Source organism: Mycteria americana, chromosome 3 (genome assembly GCF_035582795.1).
Source record: "Mycteria americana isolate JAX WOST 10 ecotype Jacksonville Zoo and Gardens chromosome 3, USCA_MyAme_1.0, whole genome shotgun sequence".
NCBI lineage: Eukaryota > Metazoa > Chordata > Aves > Ciconiiformes > Ciconiidae > Mycteria > Mycteria americana.
Genome location: NC_134367.1, coordinates 59,926,551 through 59,946,954, shown reverse-complemented (window position 1 = coordinate 59,946,954; position 20,404 = coordinate 59,926,551). Strand labels below are relative to the sequence as shown.

At 41.6% G+C, this 20,404-nt stretch overlaps 1 protein-coding gene across 5 annotated transcripts in view; it reads right to left on the bottom strand.

Moving 5' to 3' along the window:
• TPD52L1 (TPD52 like 1) overlaps positions 1 to 18,884 on the bottom strand; it is a 63,021-nt gene extending 44,137 nt beyond the window's left edge. For all 5 annotated transcript variants that reach the window (XM_075498669.1, XM_075498670.1, XM_075498672.1 and 2 more), the window contains exon 1: positions 18,745 to 18,884. In XM_075498669.1, the coding sequence (XP_075354784.1) occupies positions 18,745 to 18,763 (19 nt within the window). In that variant the 5' untranslated portion in view covers positions 18,764 to 18,884. The remainder of the gene's footprint in view (positions 1 to 18,744) is intronic.
• Between the last annotated feature and the right edge of the window lie 1,520 nt (positions 18,885 to 20,404).

Here is a 20,404-nt window from a genome sequence, read left to right as displayed (position 1 = left end):
AGACCATTTCTCTAATTTGCCTGTCTTAGTCTTCAGCTTAGGAAAGGGAGGAATAAAAAACTGAACACATTAGGAAGAAAACAGGCTGCCTGAGGCAGAAGAGATCTCAACCTTTTCCATCTACTGAGAATGTAAACACAGAACTCTGTCCCTGTGATTTATATCCTAGAGAATTTAGCATCCACAATTTCAAGCAATTGCACAGCAAAGTATGCAGGCAAGGTTCCCAAGACTTTGTTCTTAGTATTTTTTTTTTAATTTATGTGCCTGTCCCTGTTTCCCCTCTAATAACCACTGAGTACTTTAATAGATTTCAAACAGAGTTAGAGGTCTCTTAAAACAAGTTTAATGAAAACAGTCAGCTGGTAGAGAAGATTTAAAGTTATTTCACAGAGAGAGAGAATGCTAGGTGAGCTCATCCTTATATGAGATATCAGAGAAACCAAACAGGGAAGAAAGGTCATTCATAAAATCTGTTTTACAACAGAAAAAAAGTCCAAGTTTGTACTTCTGAGCACCACAGCATCCATTCCAAAGCACACCTTCTGTGGGGTTCCTACAGCACCTTACCCAGGAGGAGTTCAGCAGTGCCTCAGGAGGAACTACAGTATTAACTTGATTCAAGGAAGTCAGCCAACCACAAGACACAAAACCATAGGAAATTAGGCTATCGACATTTTCCTACTCATAAGACAACTTGTTAGTTTTGCAGTCTCCAAAGAGAAAAGGAACCTGCAGCAAAATTCACACCAATATATTTAAGAATTGGTAATGATTTTGGTAGTAAAACAGCTCCTATTGCTAGTATTGCTGACCCCAAAATATTCTCCCACCTTCTACTCTGTGCAGGAAGCACAGCCTCCTCTCAACCTTCCCTGTAGGGTCCTTTCAACTAGGCAGCCTGGGAAATATAACTTTCAGACATTGGTTAAAGATGCACCAAGTACAGAAGCATAACAGAATACAAGAGCTCAGTGGGATTGCTGATATGTCTTGAATTAACCACATGAGTAATTCTTTAAGAACCAAGGAACAAGGTAGGATCCTATTTAGTGTGTTTAGCTACACATTTTGTTAAACACACTTAGTCTAACAATTCATGAAAACACACACAAGGATGAGTTGACTCAGCCAAACAGAGCCGAGTCCTCAAATTTAAGTATTTTTCTACACTGTATAGAAGAGTGCCAGATTTAGGCATCTAAAAGCCAGAATTTTAAGATAATGCTGCATTTTTATACTTCACCATGTACATTCAATTCCAACAATTATGTACTACACCCAGGAAAAAAGAAATCTGCACTTTAGCAAGGCAGACATTCATCTGTGTGCACGTACAGACATTCAGTTTATGCATACAGTTGCTGCAGCTGAGCACGTGAGACAGCTCTTCTTGTTAGTTTCACGCTTCTTCCTTTGGGGGTAGAAGGAACTTAACTGCTTCCAATTCACCTGGAATTAAATATATCTACATAGTATATATCTATATAAATAACTATATATCTATACATAGTCATAATGTATCTATAGTTTTATAAATAATCTGTAACTTCTCACAGAAACTGAAATACAGATCAGATGTCCAAGGCAAATCTTTCCTGCAGCATTGGAATATGATAGCTTTTACAGTGCACCTCGATTTCCATTTGCTGATCTCTATGCAAAACCCATCTTTCCCTTTAAATTTAGGCTATCTTAAATAATAGTATTCAAATTACCATTAGCTGCTTATTAAAATAAACTTGTTGGGAAGTTGCAAATCTGGTCAGGTAACATTTCAAGGCTCTGTTTTCCCAATAGCTTACTGAAGGTATGGGGAAGCTGTAAAATTAATTAAAGTCATTCTTTCTCCTAACTTACAGGATTAGGGAAAATATTTATTACTTACTAACTCTCAGTTAAGGCTCCTTCTGACAAAATACAGGGAGCATCAAATTTCGAAGTGAAACACTTCCCAATGGCTAAATTAGTTTTCCATATGAAGTGACAAATATATGCCTGGTCAGAATCATTACTGCCAAATTACCAACTGGTTTTATGTGCAGGGAGCTAAAGCAGTTTTACCTGCATGCTCACAAAAGTGAAGACACTAAAAGAACCTACTCTGCTAGGGTTCCTGCCCCTGATTATTAAATTTAACTGACTTCACTGCACTGAGACTTGTAGTAATTCTAGAACTGCAAGATATCTGATACTCCCCAGACCAATACATAATGATGCTTTAATCCCGCTAAATGAAAGTCAAGTTCTACATAGTCAATGGCATTGCTAAAGCAGCAACAATAAGCAGAGGGGTTACGATTAGGACATTATTATGTTTGAAATGGAGCACAATATAGGTCAGCATCCACCAGCTCAGACTGCAGTTGCATCAGTACAAACTCGTTCTCTGCTAGTCAGCCATGCCAAGTTACACAGCTTATCAGCTCAGGCACGCTGATAACATACCATGCTGCTCTGGAGCCTTGAGCTAGGACCTCTGCTTTGGATCACACGTATACCAGTTGCTCAGGGCTCGCGGGTATCTCTGCACTGTGCTACACTGCAAAGACAGCAGAACATTTCTTGCAGTTACTGCCTTCTCTCTCTAGATACTGCCATCTCACACACTTACAACTGGAGTCTCCAGACCCAGGGGAGCGCTCCGAGTCCCTGCCAATGACGTAGCCATTCTTTAAGGGCAGGTTTCCAAGGAGCAGCCCAGAACCCTCCAGTGCACTTTAAGGGATGTCATATAAGCCCACCTATAAGTATTGCTCTCATACGGTCTCAAAATCCTGGGCAGGCATTTTCCTCTCCTGCCCAGCTAGGTAACCTGACAACACGCAGCTAGTTGGTCTGGGAGAGACAGTATTTTTGCCTAAAGATGCATAGGTAGTGGTTATGAGCCACGGAAGGTTTGGTCACTTTGGGAAGGGAGTTGTACAAGTAGCTGAGATGTTTTCAAGATTAACATTAAATCTCGATGGATATTTGGTAGCAGAAGAAAGAAAAAAAAAAAGGAAAAAAAAAAAAAGAAAAGGTCTGAGGTTCCCAATGCTCCTCCTTTTCCTGACTAGTATGTCTATGCTTCTTCATGGAGGAGTCACATTCAAGCTGTATTCCCTGCTCCCCTTCCCCTCTTCCCAGAAACACTGAAGATCATGCCTTGTTTCTAGCTGTGGTCAAAACTGGAAAAACTGGAATTGTGATGGTTATTAAAATTGTTCAGATGTACAGCTGCTATGATTTCAGAATTATACCAATATGCAGGTGTGGAATCAGGAATTGATTTTACACCATTTAGAATAGCAATTTAGTTGCTGGGTGGGTAAATGGCTTCTGCTTCGCTTTGTAGCATAGGTGTTGCAAACTTCCCAGAATGAATTAGGAGCTTCATCTAATAGATTACCAGCCATCACAAGAACCCATTGCATTGGTGATGTCCTGTATCTCTTATGTCCTTTACTAACAGCACAATATTTTAGGCATTGACCTCCACTTATTCGTCTAAAGTAGAGATTTTTCCAAGTTTCATTCAGGCAGGCCACTAACAGATAGGACAGGAGGACAGAGCCCACACACCACCACTTACTAGCATCTGTTTTCTTCTGCTCCTCCATCTTGTCCAGATTATGTCAATCCTGGTTCTCCTGAATTTAATTTCAGTTGCTGTACCTGGTGCTCAGCCATTCTCTTCCACAGAAAAATCACACAAGAGGCACCAGTGGAGCAGAAGCCATCTTGGAAACTGTTCCATGAACTTCCCACCCCTCATACTCCATGGTCAGCTGAGAAGTCCTCATTGCCTATTCCCTTCTCTCCAGTTCTTCCAGGTGCAATCAAGCTCAATCAAGACTTAGCTCAGGGATGTGCCATCCCAGGACTCTGCCCAGAGACAGATGTAAAGACCCAGCCCACCTCCCTCATTACCTCTTCCAGACAGCCCCTCTTCTTGTGGCCTAAGATTGCTGGGGACAAGATCCAAAGGTCCCTATGGTCCCATGCAACCTTATATACCTGCAACAAATTACACTAAAAATATACCCACGTGTAACTCATTTATCCTCCGCAAACAGGCAGACTAGTGAATGTCTGGACATACGTTACTTCAAAAGGAAAAAAAAGCCCCCATAAAGTATGGGAAAGCATGTAGTAGGTATAAATCAGTGCAGAGAGCTATTTGGCTTTTACTTTAAAGAAAGTTTTAGTACTTACTGTCACATATAATGAGATAAAATACGCAGGAAATATGAAAAGTATGGGATTATCAGTAATTAGGAACTGCAAGTCATACAGAAGGATCCAACTTAAAACAATTGAGCTAACAACCCTTTGTATTAGGATATTTACACAAAAAAGTAGGCGGTGGATAGCTGGGAGAACACATTTAATGTGATCTTCTGAAAGATTCATACGACAAGATAATACAACAACTGTACAAGGAGTTACAGCATGCTGAAACACTTCATGGGCATTTTAGAGTTTTCCCCTAAAGTTCATGGTCGTTGTAGCTGAGACTAGTAACTAGTTTTACAGTCTGCTGTTAAATCTGATTTAATGCAAGAAACTGTTTCAGCACTGATCTGTACCTGTGCATATGTTTGCTACTAGAATTGTAGGGATGACAATTAAATAAGCCACTTAGAAACTACAGGATCTACAACTATTCCACAAAATTTAAATTAACCAAAGAATACAATGATAAAATCCAAGACAGATTTTTAGACTCATTCAGCTATCTGAAGATTAACTGGATGAAGATGTTTTAATTAGTGCTTTTTATGTATTTTCTCTATATTCATTTCAGGCTCATGCTCTAGAGTATTACGTATCAGGCTAATTTTTGTATGTTGACCTTGTTAGAAAAAAACAAAACCAAAAAAACCCCCCACACTATTGGCAGCGATGTCTGTTGAATGAACCATAATGACAGCAAAATTAAAGGCAAGAACACCAAATTTTTGCTCATGTACATTCTCTGATATTCATTTCAGGTAAATATATAGATGATCCTTTATTCTAAAAAAACAGTTAAGAACTGAAGCCCTTTTACTGCTCTAATTTTTTGTTTCTCAACCAGTTAAAGATAGCGTACCTACCTCGTTATCTAATATCATATCAAATAGCGAGAAAACATCTTCTAATTGTATAACCCTTCTAGTAAACAAAATGACGTTACAGCTTCTTTTGCCATGTCATTATATTGCTGCTAACAGCATAGCAAGGTATGCAGAAGAACTGTTTCTTATTTAAAATTGGAAAACACTTGTTTACAAATTTAAATAGCAATTAAGTCTTCAAAGGGATGAAATGGTAAGTAGAACAAAGGAACTGTCCAGACACTGCATTAGTGTCTTTGATCTTCTTTATAATGTAGTCTTAATGCCAGATATAGAGATTAAGGGGGGAAAAGGGGGACTAGAAGCACGTACAGTAAATAATTAAATTGATCAGAAAAACTACTAAAAATTGCAAGGGTTTCCAGTACCGTTTTTTTCCACTCTGAAGTTATTATGGGAGGATCCACCTAGAAAACAAACTACTTGAAGATCTTCCCTTCTGTGTCTGGTTCTAACTGTGGACAAGCCTGAACTGCTTGAACCTAGAAATTACTGTGGAGCCTGCCTTTCTCCTAGAGGACTTAGAACTCAAAATAGAAGGGAAGTTGATTTGGAAGCTAAGATTGGAAAATAAAACTAGAAGCTGGATTCATCTTGGTTCAGAGAGGGAAGAACTCTAGACACACAGGTCATGCAGATCAAAAGTGTAAATATTAAACAAAATTGTAGATTATACTTCCTGTGACCATGGGGGCTCAATCTTCCTTCTCCTCTGAGTATGCTCTCTTGGAAGAGAGATAAGGATGGGAAAGTGTCTTTGCATTTCCCGTCTCCACTGGGCTTTGGGTCAGGGGTGGTGTCAAGGAGCGGGAGGGCATACAGCTTTTGGGTGTTCAAGAGCTCTAGGACGTAGTCTATCATATCGGAATAAGTGTCCCCAGTCGTCCTGGAGCAGCTCATTACAGACCTTACGAAGGCTTTCCATTCCATCTGTTAACCCCTGCAAAACCAGGCACTAATGAATCTATCCATAGCTATGAGATAGATTGGCAGGTTTCCAAACAAAGGAACACTTTTATTTGAAGCTCCTGGATAAACAGCCAGTCGTAGTGTGCTAATTCTTTTCTCTGTTTTAGTAAAACAAAAATAAATTAATCATACATTGAGGATCTCTCTCTGTTATTTTTCCCCCAGACACCATTGACACAGCTGCCAATCTATACCAGCGCAGAAAGACAATCTACACACAAATAACTGGCAGAAAATGGATTCCACAGCTTCCACTGCACCAAGAAGCCATACACATTGGTAAGGAGTTTGATAATCATCCCAAAGACAGAAGTGCAATGGATAAAAGTGAGAATAGCAATCATGGTACAAATACACATATCACTTACTAAAAGTAGGTACCAAGCTTCAACCCGAGAACTGATCTTGCAAACAAAATAATTATCTGAAATGTCCAGAAATGCTCGGTAGGCATGATCTTATGAATTGCATCCAATAGCTAGCTCTCTTTGTATAAAATAATAATCCTGCCTGCCTAGGGAAGACAAGGGCAACATTGCTTTCTAAGCTGTAGCTATGGAAATACATTTCACAACAACTGCTTTGTAACAGTTTAAAGACAGCAGATGCTTCTTTCTATTATGTCAATACTGAAAGTAATGACAGTATTGTACCACTTACTGTGCTTTCTATTGATTATTCTGCACAACTTTCTGTGAGGTCAAGGGTAGGAAAAAGATGCCACAAGTGGAAGGGTTATCATCTCTTTTTCTTTCTTTAGGCAGAACAGAAAAGAAAAGAAAAAAGATGAAGTCACGATGGAATAATAGGGAATGAGAAAGTGGATGACACTGAGTCACAAAAGAGACTTGTTCTCTACAAATAAGGTACCCTAGAAACTGTAACAGACTGCATAAAACAAAGGAAGGAATAAAGCATATATAATCAGACTAGAGAAAAAGCCATGTAGAGGAAGATAAGAGCAATGACATGGAAATGCTGGCAGCCAGAGGTGGAAGTTGTCATTCAAATTTCTTTAACCCACCCTTTCATACTAAAAATACACGAAGGTACATTTTTCTAATCTCAGAATAGACAGGCACCTTGGGTCCTATCCTCAGCTGGTAGAAGTGACTGCGGTCCCATCAATTGTATAATTAAGCTTACACATCTGCTTCACTGAATTAAAATCACAGAAATTTAATGGCAGGATTTAATAACCTTTCTCTCCTAAGAAAGGATCAGTTTATTGTACTTTTCTAAAGCCAGGTGCAAAAGAATATCACTAGATAGCAATCTAGTATTTAGTGACTGCGGTAGAGTGCAGAGTTAAACTAAACTGCAGTATAGAGTACAGTACAGAGTTAAACTAAACTGCAGTATAGTTAAACTCACAAGCCTCCTCAATTAACTTCCAAGAAAGTATCTGTGCTGCAAGAAGTGATAAAATTATATGCTTTAATTAAAAAATAAATTCTTCAAGTAGCTATAATTTGTATCCTTTAGATGACAAAACACATAAGTAACAAGATCTTTATAAATCTAATTTAAAAATGAGCAAAACCTTGCTGGAGCCAGGAGGTTGCTTTGCTTTCCCCACCCCCATCCTACTATCTCAACATGTAAGGCAGATATGTCACTTTCGATCCTGTAAACTTACATGGGAAAATACACAAGAAACATTATAACTGGGCACACGACATATTCTTTATTCTCTTCAGGCTCAAATTCATTATTCCCATTGCTTTAATACAGATTAAATGTCTCGGCATTGTCACATATACTAAAATAACACATTTAGGAACGCTGAGACAGAAGGGACAAATTATGCTCCTCTATATCTGCTCAATCTCTCACATTGGGAAAGTAAAGATTACAGTTTTTAAGGACCAGGACTGTCTTTTTGCATACTGCTTGGCACAAAAGGTCCATGATCTCTGACTAAGCTTTGTAGGCAGCATCATAATTATAAATTAACAACAAGAAATCACTCACTAACTTGGGATAAAGGCACAGTTCCTGTCCCCAGGGTTTTTCTTAAATGTTTATGTTAAGCTGCATAAGAGCTTATGGTCACCAAGAAGAGGCAGTGAATCAACATGCTCCTTAGAGCAGGCATATCTTGTGTCCTCCCCCCCAACTTTTAAGCACCACCTGCTTCAGTTTGCAATACCTTTAACCCCTTCGTAATCAGGACTAGCTACTTTGCAGCAGTGCACTTTTGCTTTCCTAAAGCAGGTTATCTGTCAGTGTAGACCTCCTCCAGGCTTCCCTAAACAAACTCAACCTGTTCTTGGATGCATCTACCTGCAACGCAGTTGCATTCCCATTTAAAACCAATAAAAATAAAGCTCATTTATACAAATATTATTTGAAAACAATCCCTTTTACCAGAGACAAAGGCCATGTATTCCCTTGCACAGGCCCTTTGTTTAAGATAAAACAGATTTTTATTTGTTAAAACACATACTCCAAATATATTGAAAAGCAGCTCTAATTTGTGTCACCTTGCTTCTTGCAAATGCACTGCCTTGCAGCTAGGCAGCCATTGCTGCGGCGGGTTGCTCTGATAAACCTGGAATTTGGAGTTAGTGTGACACTAATTCTCTGGACACAGGCCACACAAAATACTTCTCCATCAGAATAGCACCATCTAGCCAGGCCTGTTCAACTCAAAGTTTCATTTGTTTTTTCTCCAGTTTTTTTTACCAGCACCCTGAACTGTGAAATGAGGTATTTATTATTCTGCTCTTAATGTTAAGCTCCATGTTAAGGCCTTCAGAGTTTTTGGCATCATTAATTTTGCGGCTTTGCGCACTCAGTGTTTTGTAGCATGCCGTTACAAAGAAATGTGTTTACTTAGTGAGGCTGTGGGTGGAGACATCTGGGGTTTAGGGCCCTGGATATCCATGAAGTTCCCATAGAAACAGGTTTCTCAGCCTTTCCTTCTGTTGGGTAGGGTTTGAAGACAGGAGGCATGTCTCTGCAGTTGGCCTGAGTTACACAAATGACCACATCGCAAGAGGGTCGGCTATTTATCAGACCAGGAGACAGAGTCTGGCACTTCCAGCCACACTGGAAAGACTGTCTTAGTCTTTGAGGTCCCTGATTTACCCTCAACTACCAGCCAAAATGGCAGCAGTCACAGACAGAGTGTGTTTTTTCCTCCTTGAAGACCAACAGGGAAGACAAGCCCTGATCCACAGAGGGTCAGCTTCTCTGACAGCTGCTCTGGATACAGGTAATGGCAGAACAATTGGTAAGAGAAGGAAGGGGGTTAGGCACGTGGCACGAGTTGCTACCCCCTCGAGGCTGCAGCAGATCACACTCAGCGGTAAGAACATCACTCAAACCTCTACCCTACTCCATACAGATCACCCAGTCTGTTATCATGCCTATTGTAATTTCAGTACCTTAAGAAGGTCTAGAAAGAGAGCGCAAGACAGTCCTTGTCTTGTCGTTGCTCTTCTACTACCTTACATAAGAAGATTTTTCTGAGCATGCTGTTGCAGGATGGACATAACACAACGTACTTTTCTGAAATAAACCAGTATTCCAATGCTTGCATCTCTGCTAATAACTTCACAACTTCATCCCTATTCAACTTAATTGCTAAAATCTTATTCTCTCTTACCCTTCCCCCATCCTTGATTCCCACGTGCGGCACATCACTATGGCCAGGATGCTGCTGCTCCCCTTTCAGGACGTGTTCATGCTCCATATTTCTGCGCAGACCTGGACCCAACTGAGCAGCCTTCTAATTCTGGATTTAGGTCTAAATCAAATTCCCATCTTTGAACTTCTCTCGAATGGGTACAAACTATTATCATTACATATTCTTCTTTATTCCTTGTGCTTAATGCAGACTTCATCTATATTGCTCATTGTCTATGCTCCTCTATTTTTTGAAGCAGTTTAAAACCACAAGGGGAGACATATTTTTTCCTCTACCTGTAGTATTTGACTTCCAGTTTCCTGACAATATCTGTTATTTAACTCTGCAAAGACCTTATTTAAATCTTCAAAACCACATTGTGATTCAGTTTATATTGAATGACACTATTCAGCAGCCTTTTTTTTTTTTTTTTAATTAGGCTATTCAAGTAATCGTTCCTTCTTCACCATCATCTTTTCTTTGCTATCAAAGCTTCTGCATCACCTGACCCACAACATGACTGAAGGATTTACTCTTGCAAGACCACATGGCTTCACTGGTTCCTCAGTATTCTCGTATGCACCAGGGTACAGCACTGGTTAGACAGTTTAATTACATGGCAAACATCATTCTCCCTGATTATGACTTTGATTCCTTCCTCCCACAATAATAAGTTAATAGCTGCCATCTGCCTATTAAAATACTTTCAGCAGAAGATAATCTTCTGTTCCTGGCATAATTGCCCCTCTAACTCTGTAATGTACACACATTTTACTTGTCTCTAAGGAAAATCTGGTTGCGTTTAGATACAACTATCTCTGATCACTTTTTAATGAAAATTTAGCATGCACCAACCTAGCAGAGAAACAACGTAAAGCATTTCAGGCCTTCAGAAGATATTCTAACTAAACACATTCGCTCCGCGTCATTCTCTAAAAATCTGTCAGCATTTCCTAGAGTGACCTATCTGTGATCTACTCAGTGGAGTTAAGAACATTTTAATTAAAGTGTGAAACATAGAAGGAGGAATTAGATAAGCACCTAAAATGCCTGAGCCAACATCAGCATGACAAGTTATTACTAAATCCACCTAAAGCACAATGAAAACAATTATTCCAAGGAAACTACGCAAAAGTATTTTAAAACTTTAAGATGGTTATGAGCAACCTTTTCGTAACCACAAACCTGCACCACCTTAGTGGCAAGGCAATTTCCTGGTGAGGAAACTGGTGAAAAGAGAACACCTGAACAAACAGGTGAACACAGAAAAACCTAACTCTTTACTGAAGAAGTAAACATGGAAAGCATCAGCTCCCTTCAGCCACCATTCATAAATATTTACAGAATATAAATCATACAGCCTTTAAAATTCATATCATACATAGTTTTTAATCATGCTTTCTATACTCACCATTTATAAATTAGTAACTTTAATTATTAGGCAGTTATTAAATACAACTTTAAAGTGTGGCACAGGTACTAAAGAGAGACAACTTACGTATTTGGATGGCTAAAGAGGAAGGGTGTTTCACAAGTTAAAGCAAAACCCAGACAGAAATCAGACTGTACGAATGGAAAGAAAAAACAAAAAGAATGGTTCTCAAAAGAGGAAGAAATAGTTTGGGCAGGATCTTACCCCTTGGGGCCTGGGAAAGCAAATAACAACTTCACTGACCAGCAAACAAAAGTAGCCCTTTCAGCAAGAAACCACATGAAAATAAACGGCACTGCCTGCTACAAAAACATTCTGTGCAAATGCTTTTTACTGGGAAAACCAACACCATATCTATAGACACTTTATGCTAGCCTGAATATGAAAAATGTTTTCAGAGTATAATTTTATATCTCTCTCTGCCAAAAGCACCACTAGAGCCCTAGCTGCTGTGTTACACTAAATGCTGAATCTTGAGTTTGCATTTTGAGGAATCTGTTGTTGTTAAAAGTACTTTAAATTCTATCATCTTACAAAAAAATTAAAAGTCTAATTTTGCCTTTAGAACAGCAAAGCTGAAAAGTGACTGCTTTCCAGTATGCATTTTAAGTACTTTCATTACTTTAAAACTTTACTGACTAGGTTCTTGGTGGACAGCAAGGATAACTGCACGCTAAGGTAAATTAGTAGTGATAGCAGGACAACTTTACAAAAACCAAACTCCAGAAGACCAACAAAAAAACCCAGAAGAAAGCATTTTTCCTGATAGCCCTCATTGCTTCAGAAAGAACTGACTGCTCAAGGCATAGCGCTACCTTCCCTTTTCTGGAAGTGACACAAGGCATTGGACCTCCTTCGGAGCTTTATACCCGCTACCTGCTGCTCTGAGCTCCCTGGATTCTCCTTCAGTGACTAGAAAGGCAAAAATGTAAAAATTGCCCAAGAACTGGATCCCTGACTACATAGTTCCTAAGCATCTGAAAGTCCATTAGTTGAATAACAGACTAAATGAGAGAGGCTATTGTATCTGGCCACACGATACACACACATGTAACTGTGACTTTTCCTTATTTCTGTAATGCTGTATTTATAAATTTTACTGTTGTATTATTCTTATTTGGTTGAAGCCAAATAAGTCCTGGTTTTCAGCTATGAAAATGAGATGTCTTTCAGCAACCAGCCTTACATAAGAAAACTTCATGACAGATAGTGTGGAGAGAACACCGAAACTCCTAGTATTTTATGCAACTATTTGCAGTGGGAAGTTTCTTGTCTGCTTGGGGATCCTTCACTTTACCATGCCATTAATATAAACCCAGTATCTTTTTACTGGAATAAATGAAAAAGAATCAAAAAGTTCAAGAAATCTTGCACAGAAGTAATTAACAAGAACAGCCTTTTAGAAGCCCTTTTTATTATCCAGAGAGTTTAAGTCCTACAAGCACAGAAAAGGTAAAATGTGCCAAGCAGGAGAGGGAAAATGAAGACTCAGTATAAGACCTTCATCATCATGGTAAGATGGTACTTGAGGCAGTATCACTTCACATGTCGCGTTCTTGAATTTGTTTCACACTTTCAGATAAGAAGTTTTGAAACTTTGAAAAGAACATTTGCAGAAAAATCCTCACTGCTGACATTCTACTTCTTTTTACAAAGTGAAAGAGAGAGAGGGAATGAGAGACAGCACAAGAGAAAGAAAAGGAGGTTTAGTGCTAAAGTGCAATACAAACACTTGCTAAATGACTGTTGTCTTTTACAGTTATCCACCCGCAACACTTAAAACCATGCCATGGATGCAGAAGTGTAATGATGATAGCCTAGTTAGCTATTATATGACTTTGATCCATGGATCTCAAAGATGGCTAAGCAGCGTTACCTCTGTCCTAGAGAATCAAACAAATCAGCTAATATGCCCAAGGTTTTGGAGGTCAGTGTGACATCTGATATTAGAATCCAGATTTGTCAGTCCTCTCTCACCATTTCTTGTGCACGACAGGTTTAGAGAATGCAGCAGCCAAAATGCCCAGTTTAGAGAGCAGCCATATGACTACAGCAGAGTACATTTCTAAAATGGCATTGCCACTGTGCATTTCTATGAGAATCAAATAAAACCAGATAAAACTAGCCTGCCCAGATCTCATATTTGTATATTACCCCAAGAGGTATTTTCTGATTAGTAAGAAAGACCTAATTTTACCCTTAAAACACTTTCTGAAACAAAGGCTGACTACAGTCTTTCTAAACCCAAATTCCAGGGTTACGCTAAAACAAACTACTAAACAACATCTAAAGTTCTAAGTACAGCCACACAGAACATACTTCGACCCCTCTGCAATCTTCTGCCAAGCTTGTGCCACATCCTTGACCTTCAAGCAGCACATGGCCTAAGCAAAGCACCTCAAAAGTTCCACGCATTTCTGTACTGCCCAAGTCAGCGAGGCACATCAGCACAACATCAGCAGACTCATCTTTCCACTAATGCACTTGAGAACACTGAGCAGATGCAGACTCAGACTACACTTGTGCTGCCTCACAATAGGACTCATACCAGCAGTCCTGTGAAAATCAGAAGATACAGGAGAAAAAAATAGAGCAAGAATTTAAAAACACGTTTTAGGGTTTGATGTGTTTGGTTTTGCATGTTTTTATATCTTCGTGGTTGTAAAACTGGCAAAATTACAATGCCTCATAAGACTGTCCCTAGATTTTAGAGGAGGATTCTCTTTTATATCTCTTCTCCAAACCCCACCGTATTCTATTCTCAGTTCTCATGTGTACCATGAAACCACTCAAATTTTCTCAGCCTCAGCAAACTGAATTTTGTCCTGTGACAAGTGTCATAAAGCTGAAAGCGGTACAGGTTCAAAAGGGTAAAACAGAAGCACTGCATTTAATTTCAGACATTTATTTGCTTAAAATCCGATATACCCGATAACTCATTCCAGGCATATATGTTCCCTCCTTTTAGTATAAAAAGGATGAAAGAGCAATTATCTCGAGCTCTGGGCACTCTTGTTAGATATTTAAGAATCCTATTATAAATTACAACCCTACCATTTTCACTTGACCTCATCTTCCTGTGATCTTATTAACATGGCAGCTGAGACTTCCATCATGCAGTCAAATCTGCAGGTTATCCCCTGCTGGTTCAATTACCCCAATACACTCCCAACCCTTTGCGAAGTCCTCCCTCCTGCTTTCCACAGCAGGGCAACTGGTGAGCTCCAGAGGACAGTAAGGAGACAGCACAAACCCCTGGTTAACAAGAGTGAATTCTGAAGCCTCAGAAGCATGTACGGCCAGGCACTTTCCTTGCAAACATAGGTGGGGAACGTAAATGCACTTCTCACAGTGGAAGGAACTAGCAGCTGCTGCTAAGCAAGAAAACTAAGGCTTCCCTTCCCTCATCCTTCCCATTTTCTCACATGGATCAACACTGACCAACCTGTGTGCTGATGGACCCAAGCAGAGGTATTTTCTTCTCACAGAACGATTACACTAAATCAGCCTCAAGCCACTAGTTTTACTCTGCCCTTAGGGGAAAGGTGAACACAGAACAAAACAGTCAGTGCTCCTTGGTAAAGCCACCAACCCCAAACACAAGGCTACGGAAGATGCTGCCCTCTCCAGCAAGACTGTGCTTCGGTGTGACTTCTAATGATTTTCTTCTGATCATAAGCTCCAGCCAAATGGGACATGCCCAGGTGCTGCCTCTCTGCTCTGTAACCTCTCATCAGATGCAACTGACCTGAGGACCACAGATGAAGCACGTCAGCTGCACGCAGCAGAGAAAAGCAGTGCCATGCTGCAGGTCGGGGAGACACAGGCCTCGAGGAGGAGAAGGAGTCTAGCATCTGAACTAACTATGGCTCTCACCACAATACGTTACAGGTGTATGCATAGCCACAGCAAGCTATCATGGCTACAATGCACAACTAGCAGAGGATGCAGAACATCTGTAAGAAGAATTGCTAGGACAGGAAGATGCTTCAAAATCCCTTTCAGCGGCTAGAAGTGCAAGAAGCTGGCTGAGCTACCTGTGTCGGTAAAAGGGCAAAGAGCAGAAAGGACCAAAGCTTTATCAGCATAAGACTCAAGACCAGACACAAAAGAGAAAGGAGGAGGTATGATTATAGCTGGATACAAGAAAAAAGGGAGAAGTATTGCTAAAGGAGAGAGATGTATTAAGAGCAAAGCTCCAGTGTTAAAAGTCAGATGGGGACAAAGACATCCATGGCATTGTCATTATTAGAGGACATTCACAGTTTTAAACTAGAAAGCAGGACTATACAGGCTAGTCAGTTAATCTGGACCTGGAGCAGAATGAGTATCGTGAGAGGCAAATACACAGTTCTGACCTTCCTGTCTTTCAGAGAGAAACATTGTTCTTCAGACTTCCAAACTTTTCACTTTAAAAATGACTGACAGACATAGGAAGGAAAACAAAGATGCTCTCATGGAATTTTTAGCACCTTGCATAAGTATAGCTGGTGTGTTCCTGGGATCAGCTAGCTCTAGGACCATCAAGAGGAAAAAGTGATCAAAGATAAAAGCACCCAGAGGCTTGAAGGTACAATTTATGTGAAGTAGAATTTGATTTTTATTACACATATGAATTTGTTTACATTGAGCTTAAAGTTATTTCTTCAGAAAATATTTTAACATTAATTACTATTATTCTCTGTCTGGTAGACTGTCTCATCTAGTTAGCACGAATGCTGCAAGACATATCCAATATACTTAAGTATAACAGTAATTCCGTTTCACTCCATGAAATCTCTCTACTGCTTTAAGATCAGTATCAGAGCATTTAACTTCCACAGTCTTTGGGGCATGGACAGATGTTATGTTGTGCCTTGAACCACACAGAAACTCCTGATGTTAGCTGTGACCTCTATGCAGTACCTTGGTACAGTTACACGTAATAATACTTTTTTTTGTCAACAGTTGCATTAAGATTCATAAAGTTGATTCATGCTGCTATGTAAAAATGCTGACAAAAATTATTTTTGTGCTCTGAAGAAATCTACATTTTATACTTGCATGTGTGTATTTCTTGAACATGAAATTGATCTACCCAGGCATAGCCTCGCTTCAGGACAATTTAAAATGGCACAAACACCACAATTATGTAAAAAAGTCCTTTTGAAGAAAAGTGTTAAACGTGAGAAATTCGACAGTGCTTTCAAATTTATAGCTTTTACTTTGTCTTTTCAATTGGAATGCAATCCCCCAGCAGAGCACACGGGAACAAATCATTCAGGATTCATTTCTCTGTGGGCATCTAAAGGTTCCCTAGAAGCAATTCATAAACTCATTAAAATGTATATACATTTCTCCTGCTGCTTAAGCAGATACTTGAAGTGGGTTTTTTTCCAAATTTCTACTGTTTTGTTAGTAACCTCCTATAACTGTGTTCTGCAAATTGCATAGTAGGATTGAAAAATTCAGATTTCTGGCCAGTGCTTAGATATACTTAATTGAATTCAACTGCATTAGACACATACAGGTTAAACTCTTTTTGCCAGCAAGGCTCCATAACTGCAGTAGAATGCACTGAATTAAGTCTAGAAGGAAAGAGGGACATTTTGGAACAAAGGTTTGCTGGCATGCAAATACCTATCACAAAAATCTTAGCTTGTACTGCTAGTGTATCAAAGAAAGATATTTTTGAAGTAATGGGAGACTGTTCTGAGAAATGGTAGAAATAAAACACACAGGTGAGAAACAAGAAAAAAGTGACTTAAGAATTGAGTATAGCCTTGAAAAGTACCATATTTGTCTTTCTGAAAACTAAGTTTAAGATTACAAAAATAAAAAAAGCTCCTGCATTGCATGTCGAAAAATGAAGGGCTAAGAATCCCTAATTATATAAAATTAAGCAATACAAATGCTTTTATATTGTCTCACTAGCCAACAGATATTCATCCAGAAGAATTTATTAAAGACCTGTAGCAGTAACAGAGCTGCTGACCAAAACATACATTAGCAAAACACACTTATTGGCCTGAATTTTTAACATGTACTAAGAACATATTTAGTCATCTTACTAGTCAGGGAAGGTTAAAAATTCACATGCACATATACCACTATCTGGCTAATTAGAATCAGATACTGTTTTCCATCAGTTCTACAAAACAAGAAATGACCAAATCCTTTACCATATGAAGTTCCTGTTTAAAGAACAGGAGCTCCCACTGTAGTATTTGTACAGACGTATTCAGAAAGTTAGTTTAAATAACAGTCTGATGCTGTAACCTTAATACTGACTTTTAAGAACCCTGGGAACTGAGCCACAGATCTATTTATTTTGCCAATCAGCTTCAGCCATGGGGATAGCACATACACAACACTTTTGCCGGAAAGGCTTTCTCCTTCACAAGCATCACGAACTAAAATTTCCCACTGTATTCCTTTATGTACAACCATATTTGCAATCAAGATTTGCCTCTTTTATGTGTATTTGTTTAAGACAGTTTTTAACTATTCTGGAAGGCTATTTTGTCAGTTAATTTCAATGGGCATATGTCTCCCCCTTACTTCATCTCCTTATTTTATAGATGGTTTCTAATAAGAAGAAATTTAGGAAGCATAAGATGGTTTCTAAACATTCGGCTTTTGCAGAAATACTTGTACCACCTGCTTAGCACTGCTGGCTTACGGACATGTGTGGCGAAGTCATAAGGTTCTTCAGAAAATACAAGCAAGACCATAAAGGTGAGCAAGATCTGTGTATGCTAAATACCTTAGGTTGACCCAAACATCATCTAAACCTTGCATGAAAAGCTGCTTCTGTTCTTTGGAGGCCAATTAACTTTACTCAGAGAGGGAGATGAATAGCTGACTTAATCATAACTGTTGCAATAGAAAACGTTCGCTTTAAATGAATGACAGCCGTGTTTGCAAAACTGCAGGAATGCTTTAGCACATCCAATTTTAAGCTGATCTCAGCGGAGAGCCCTGCTGGGAGTCCGGCCGTCGGGCCGCAGGTAGAGGGGGCCATGGCGGCACGGGCTCGCACCGTCCTGCCCTCCCCGAGCCAGCGTCTGACCGGGTGATTTCGGCCGCCCGTCTGTCGGGCAGCCCGGCAGGACGCTGCACACAAAACTCCCTTCAAACAACCTACGAGAACCCCACACCCTTTAAATTAAATTACGGAGATTAATTTAACGCAAAGTTGTAGTCCAGCTACTTGACCGTGAAACGTTTAAAACCAGCAGAAGGAGAAAACGGACGCCACCATCCCGACCGCGTAGTAAAATAAGGCAAGCCGAAGGGAGCACGGGTCGGGACGGAGGGCAGAGCGCTCGGCGAGGACGCCCTGGCGCTCCGCCGGCCGGGCCACGCCGCGCTCCGCGGCGGAGCCCGGGGCCGCCCCCAGCGGGGTGCCGGGGAGCCTCCCACGGGTCCCTCAAACCCCGCGCCTCTCGCCGGCCCCCTCGCGGAGAGGCGGGCGGCGCCCCGGCCTGCGGCTCGCCCTCAGGCTGCCCCCGCCGCGGGGCACCTCCACCGCTGTCCCCGCGCGGGCTCGGCCCTTCCCGGGGGCAGCGGCGGAAGGGACGGGGCGCCCGCGCCGCCCGGGCGGGCTCTGTCCCGACGAGACTCACCCTGTGCCTGCGGCTCCATGGCGCGGGGGGCTCCGCCGTCCGCCGCCGCCCCGCGCGGACCCGCGGCTCTTGCGGCGCTGACAGCCGGCGCCAGCCTCCCGCTGCCGCTGCCGCCGCCGGGCCGCTCCCCTCCCCCGCGCCGCGGGAGCCGGGCGGGGCGGGCGGCGCCACCTGCCGGCCAGGCGCGGGCAGCGCCGGCGCCGCTCACCTGGGGCCGCCCCCTCCCGGCCCTCTTGCCTCAGCGGCGGGCCGGCCCTGGTGAGGGACGGGCGGTGAGGACCCCTGTGTGGGGGGGATGACCGCGAAGAAGAGCCCTTCGGGGGCGGAGACCCGCCCGACCTGCTGCGCTTTCGCCCTCGGGGAGACAGGCCTCTCCCTGCGGCCTCCGGGCGGCGGGCTGAGAGCCATCCTCGTAGCGCCTGCAAGCCCCGTTGGGTAAGGTCGCATCTGCTGTGGCTGCAAGTAAGAGCACCATGCCTGCCAGGGAGGTGTGAGGAGGGGAGCTCCTCTTCAGTGCCCTTCCCCTGCCCGACCGCCGGCTGTACGGTCTCCTGCTTCTTTTAATGTGAAAATCTAATCGGAAATACTGGACTCAGAGGCAAGAGTACACGCAAAGCTTCCGGCTTACGGAAGAAGTAGCAAAGGTAGGCGATGTTACCTCCCCACAGAAGACCCCGGCGTCCCAAGGACAAACCTTGCGTCGACGACCCTCTCGCACAGCCCGGTGGTGCCTCTGCCCCCTGCCTGGGCCGATCCCTCAGCTCTGAAGCTGGCCCTGGCCAGCACCCAGCTTCCTCGGCTGCACGGTTGTTCTTCGCCATCCTCCCTGTGCTGCGCCTCAGGCCTGGCTGTCCCCCGCCGAGGGATGGCACCCGGGGCTTTCCCCAGGGGAAGCAGGCGGCAGCAAGCTCCCTGCCTGAGCAAACGGGCGTACCTGGTGTAACAGCGGCACGGTGAAGCAGTCGGGTGCCTGAAGTGAACGAGTATTTGGCTTACTTGAGTACCTGTGGCTTTCAAGTAGTACCTCCTATGATAGAAGCATGGGAATACATTCAAAGGAATACTGACAGCACCTATGCTGTCGTGTGTATTTACCAGTTTAGGTAAAAATGAATTTTTTTCCAGTACATAGGTCTGTATCCTACTATTCGCTGGAAGCCAGGGTGACAATACATAGTTCACAGTGCAGTGCAGATTTAGTCTAGGTTTTGCTCATACCAGCATAACTTCCATGCTTTGTTACCAGTCCATGTTAACTTCACTTGTGGAAGGATCCAGAATACTTGTTTTTAGCAATGCTGCATTCACCATGGCTGATTATCCATATATTTGTCAGTCAGACACCACATCTAATTTGTGTATATGATACTACTGAATGCCTTCCAGGACACACGGAGGACACATAGCTTCTCAAGGCCTGTAATATTAAAAATAACAAAGCAAGAGAGTAAAGGCAGATGAAGGAAGTCTTGGACATTTGTTTGTGAAGCTATACAAACAGCTAATACTTTAGTTGAAGAAAAACAAATCCAAAAGAAAATGATTATGCAGTGAGGCTGAAGAAAAAGAATGTTTATAGGTAGAAAGTAAGTTCTTTTCCTTAAAATATTGTAGAACATAGCAAAGTGTCAAATTTACTTATTTCTCAACTTTGCTTTTC